The sequence below is a fragment of the Aplysia californica genome, unplaced genomic scaffold, assembly GCF_000002075.1.
Source record: "Aplysia californica isolate F4 #8 unplaced genomic scaffold, AplCal3.0 scaffold00388, whole genome shotgun sequence".
Classification (NCBI taxonomy): Eukaryota; Metazoa; Mollusca; class Gastropoda; order Aplysiida; family Aplysiidae; genus Aplysia; species Aplysia californica.
The window spans coordinates 31506-37546 of NW_004797658.1; the positions used below are offsets into that span (position 1 = coordinate 31506).

At 42.9% G+C, this 6041-nt stretch overlaps 1 protein-coding gene across 1 annotated transcript in view; it reads left to right on the top strand.

The window, feature by feature from the left end:
* Positions 1–5570: 5570 nt before the first annotated feature.
* Positions 5571–6041, top strand: part of LOC101858427 (early endosome antigen 1) — a gene marked incomplete at its 5' end in the record, with an annotated part of 70685 nt that continues 70214 nt past the window's right edge. The window contains 1 exon segment of the mRNA XM_035971163.1: positions 5571–5654. Within this exon segment, the coding sequence (XP_035827056.1) occupies positions 5571–5654 (84 nt within the window).

Sequence of the window (6041 nt, forward strand, 5' to 3'; positions counted from 1 at the left end):
TAATATACTATATATACATGTGTATATTATAATATACCTGTATACATATATATACATACAAAATGTATACTGGGGGTGGTTGGGGGTGCTCTGGTGTGGTTTTCTTTTTCTTTCCTACCAAACATCTTTGGCCTTGGTCTCTTTTCCTTTTTTGTGTTTGTTACTCTCTTGTAACAACTCTAAATGTTCGGCACGTATATGACCTTATCGTGTTGCAAGTGCCGTAAAACTTTTACTAAAACTAAACATATTATATTATATACACACATAAAAAGTAATATATATTGTACTTCTGTGATAATATTGCAGTCTGTGGTTTAGCTGTCTACGGTAAATATAATACAGGTAGTAATCGCTGTCTTTTGGCGGGATCGTGTGTCCGCTATCGTCCTGTCGCCTTCTCTTCCTCGGCGGGTCTGCTCCTGTGTCTGACGTCAGGACTTGTTTGGCAGTTGGTGGTTGGTGGGTGATAAAGCGGTGTTTGCAACTTCTTTCCTCCTATCAAACATCTATTGTCCTCATTTTCCCTACATTTTCTTTTTCTTTTTTTTGTATGTTACTCTCTATGAACACCTCTAACCTTAGGCACTTCCTTGACCTAATTGTGTTACACGTTCAGTAAAACTGACTAAAACTATGAAACAAAGCTCCAGTGTGTGACGTGTCGTCTGATGTTGTGACCGGTCTCTTGGCCTACATTGTTTACTATTTTTTCCCCCTCTGTTCTTCCCGACTGTTCTTATTGTTTTGTTTTTTAAACTCACCAGATAACTGTCATTGTGTCCATGTGCTTCTCTTTGTACTAAAAAAAGCACTCAACAACAAAACAACAACGAATAAACCGAATCATGATCTTAATTGTATCATCATGTTACTCCGTACTCAAACCAATAAACAAATGACCGTTATTGAGTTGACGTGCTTTTCTGTTTTCAAACAAACAAACAAATGACCTGTGGATGGTTGGCTGATGCACTGGTATTGTGTATACCTTCTTTCCTATCAAACATATATCGTCCGTATCTCCCCTTCTTCTTTTTCATGTTTCTTACTCTCTTGGAACACCTCAAATCTTCTGGCGCTCATATGACTTTACTTTATGCAGTTGAGAGCGCCGTAAAACCTCTACTAAAACTTTAAAAAACTCTTATCATGGGTAATTGACGGGTGCTCTGGTGGGGTTTTCTTTTTCTGTCCTGTCTAGCATATTATGTCGTCTTTATCTCCCCTCCTTCTTTTTGTTTGTTACTCTCTTGTAACACCTCTAATCTTCTGGCGCTCATATGACCTTATGCAGTTGCGAGCGCCGTAAAACCTCTACTAAAACTAAAATTCTTATCGTCCAAATCTCTCCTCCTTCTTTTCTTTGTGCATGTTACTCTCTAGTAACGGCCCTAATCTTCGGCACTCACATGTACTATTTTGTTGCTAGTCCCGTTAAAAGTTTTACTAAAACTACCCTTCGCACCCCCCCCCCCCGCACACACACATTTGTATAAGACAGATACGATACTTTATTGATTCTCCTTTGTAAGAAATGCACAGTGTTCCTTCACCAGTTTCTGTAACACAAAACATGCATGAAAACATTCATGCATGTCACCTCATCGACGCATCACACTCTAGCTACGTTTCACATATACACCCCCCTTCCTTCCAAACTATCCTTGACACAAAATGTAAATATATGGGCATCATATCGACTTATCACATTGTCTGTCCCACATATATACACCCCTCCCCCACCCCACCCCCCACAAAAAAATACCCGTCACTCAAAATATGTATATTATTATATAATAATGTGGGCATCATATCAAACACATCACAGTTTCTCTCTGTCTCACAAATACACCCCCCCCCCCACAAAACCTGCGACATGACATAATATATACGTACATGGGCACCATGTCGACACATCACATTGTCTCTCTGTCTCACAAAACACCCACCTCCTCCCCCTCAAACAATACATGTGACACAACATATATATATATATATGTGCCATGTCGACGCATTATGCTCTTCCTCTGTCTCATCCGTACACTCCCTCTCCCACTTCCTCACTACTAGGTGGTTGGTAAGCGGGTGCGTTTTGTGCGGTCCACTCCTTTCCCTATTAGACATCTGTTGTCCTTATCACTCCTTTAAAAAAAAATGTTTGTAACTCTCTTGTAACACCTCAAATCGTCGGCACTTATATGAGCTATTTTTGTTGCAAGTGGCATAAAAAAACTTTTACTAAGACAACCGTAGATTGTTCAGGAAGCGTATTGTCTCAGTGTGTGTGGGCCTCTCTCTCTCTCTCTCTCTCTCTCTCTCTCTCTCTCTCTCTCTCTTTCTTTCTCTCTCTCTCTCTCTTTCTTTCTTTCCCTTTCCCTCACACAGCTGTCCGGAGATTCCCACTGACACAAGTTAAACTTTCCATCAATCTCTCTGAGTGGGGTGGTTGGCGGGTGATCGGGTGTAGTTTGCCCCTTCTTTCCTATCGGACATCCATAGTCCGTATCTCTCCGTTACTCTTAGCTAAAACTTTAGGAACACTTTCTGATTTTCGGCATGTGAGATGACCTATTTGTTTGCAAGTGCCGTTAAATTCTAATTAAAACTTATCTTAACAAAAAACGGAAAGAGATAGAGAAAGAAATAGAGATAGAAATAGAGGATAGAAATAGAGACAGAGATAGAGACAGAGATAGAGACAGAGATAGAGACAGAGATAGATAGAGATAGAGAATGAGATAAAGACAGAGACACAGCTAGAGATAGGAGAGGTGTGTGTGTCGGTATGGTGTGGTCATCTCATGTCCAGACCCGTCATGCCGCGCACCGACCAGGCGTGTCTAAGCCGTCAATCGCTCGTCACACCGGGAGGATTAGCGGCCGCGGGGACAATAGACCTGGGGTGGTCACACGCGATACGTAGCGCCGATATAAATATATATCTGGTGAGGTCTGGAGCGCTCCACAGAGTTAAGGAAAATACAGACGGTGTGGTCACACGCGATACGTAGCGCTGATATACCCTGGTGAGGTCTGGAGTCCTCCACAGAGTAAGGGAAAATACAGACGGGGTGGTCACACACGATACGTACCGTAGCGCCGATACATTATATCTGGTGATGTCTGGAGCCCACCACAGAGTCAGGGGAAATACAAACGGGGTGATCACACGTGATATGTAGTGCCGATATTTTCCCAGCTCACGTACAGAGCTAGGAGATATACGGACGGGGTGGTCGCACGAGATGTTTAGTGCCGATGTATACCCTGGTGAGGTCTGGAGACAGAGGATATACAGACAGGGCGGTGAGAGCACACGGGATATCTAGCGCCCGTCGACGCACGCTGACACCCCCTGATATGTCTTTCTGGAGCGGGCCACAGAGTTAGGGCGTGTACAGAAGGACAACATTTAGATATTTATAGCAGTTTAGATACATTCGCCGTCTTGGTAGGAATATCTGCTTATGTTTAGAGTGTCAGACCTGTCGTGTGATTTGTAACAGGCATATACGGTGACAATTAATGTTTTATTATATTTTTAAAATCCGTTTTGCTTCTATTTACTCAAACAAGCAAACAAAGCACGATCTGTCTGCGGTCCTCGCGTCTGTGGTCGCTAGCTCCACAACAGAGCAACATTCGCTTCTGCTGTGCCCCTATAATCCCCGCAAGCATTTCGCAGTCACACAAAGCTAAACGATATATACATATATATGTACATACATAATACAATACACAGACCGAAGCCGGACGATCGATTTACCAACAGGTCCTTGGCCCTATCGGCGGCTGGCTGTTAAAGTGCTCTAAGCCCGGAAAGCGAAATCGTTTTGGAGAGAGAGAGAGAGAGAGAAAATGGGATAGAGAGAATGGTGGAGAGAGAGAGAGAGAGAGAGAATGGGATAGAGAGAATGGTGGAGAGAGAGAGAAGAATGGGAGAGAGAGAAAGAGAGAGAGAGAATTTCAGAAAGAGAAAGAGGAAGAGAGAGAGAGAGAGAGAGAAAGAGAGAGAGAGAAAGAGAGAGAGAGAGAGAGATCTACATTATGTATCTTTTTTGTTTTATTCAACTTAATTTAGAATTGGAATTTCGACAAAATATTTCTGGAGCACATGTTACCTATACTACACCCTAAGAAACAGCTACTGAAAAAAGAAAAGAAAATGCAACATTTTTGGCTTAATATTATCAAAACAGCTGTCCAATGCTGTTTTTTTTCTCTGCCTCACGCATTTTCAAGCTATTTCACGTTCTGTCATTCTCATAGAAATTGGCATGTTTTCCAGTCTCGTCAGATATAGACGTTGAACAATAATTCTGCCGTTTCTGCCTCATCTATAACCTGACAGTGTTGAAAGGGATGTGTTTGTCCTATACAGTTGCCACATTACAGCTGTTTTTCATGTTGATGGGGGAGGGGGGGGGGGCCTGCGGTGGAAAACATACAGTTATTGTTACAGTGAGTACCGCTTTTTTTCTGCCTGAGCCTCTGTCTTCATTTTGTGCTTTGAAACTTCCACACTCACACATATACGTATACTTGGATCTATTTTCCACCTGCCTATCGTGTTCCTGTGTCTCTCTATGTCGTGTTTGGACTCTGTGGGGTAGCAGTTAGGTGCCTCATGGTTGCACGCAGATGACCTGAGTTTGATTCCCAAGTGGTGAGACATTTCTATCAAGTATCTGGGTCTTTCTCCTAGGATGTTGTATCTCTCTCAGCCCAGGTTGGCCCTGACAGGCAGGGGTGAAGTTCGCCTCCTAAATGATCTAAATTGTATCTAAGGGACTGTAAAACCCTCTTACAGTTCAGAAAAAAATAGTGTCTTGTCCTTTCTTTGTGTGGGTGGGAAGGCGCCACTGGTAGGTCCTACTCTTCTTTGCTTTCTCCCTGTTATTTCTGTCTGTGTGAGTGGTTGGAAGGTGCCACTGGCTGGTCCTACTTCTTTATTTCCCCCTTTTGTCTATCTGTCTATCCAGTATCTTGCTTTTCCAATCCACCTATGGCAGTGCTTCTCTTTACTCAAATAAACTTTGACAGAAAGTGAGCTCATGTGCTTGTTTCTCATTATAAGAAAGTCGCTGGGTTGGTGGTTTGTGGATGCTCTGGTGTGATTTGCTCCTTCTTTCCTATCAATCATCTATTGTACAGTATAGACTTTTCTTCTTTACTTTCCCTCTGGTTTTTTTACTCGCTTTTCCCCCAGCACTTAATGTTCAATCTTCTTGCCAGTATCTGTTGACCTCAAACACATATTGAATTTTTGTTTCTCTCTGATATCCTTACCCTCTCCCCACATTCTCTCACCCTCTCCCCATGTGTTCTCTGATGTCCCACCCTTTCCCTTTGTTCTCTCTAATCTCCTGGGTGGTTGATGGGGGCTCTGGTATTGTTTGCCTCTTCTTTCCTATCAAACAACTATCGTCTTTATCTCTCCTTTTTCTTTTTTTTGGTGCTTTACTCTTTAATTAGTAGTAACACCTCTAATCTTCGGCGCTTATATGACCTAATTGTATTGCAAGTGTTGTAAAACTTTTACTAAGACTCACCCGTTGTGTCCCCAGGACTATCTGGTCAAGTCCCGGGAGCTGGAGAGAGAGCTGAGGACAATGTCCATGGAGAAAACCAGAGCTGACTCACTGGTGGAGGTATGACACACACACAAACACACACACACACACACACACACAGACGCATACACTCACACACACACACACAGACACATACACTCACACACTCATACACATACACACACATACACACACACACACACGCACACACACACACATGCACAGAGAGAGAGAAAGAGCTGAGGACAATGTCCATGGAGAAAACCAGAGCTGACTCACTGGTGGAGGTACGATACACACAAACTTACGCAACACACACACAAACACACACACATACACACTCATGCACACACACATACACTCACATACTCACACATACTCACATGTGCACACTCACATACCTCTCGTGCAGAGAGAGAGAAAGAGAGAGAGAGAGAGAGAGAGAGAGAGAGAGAGAGAGAGAGA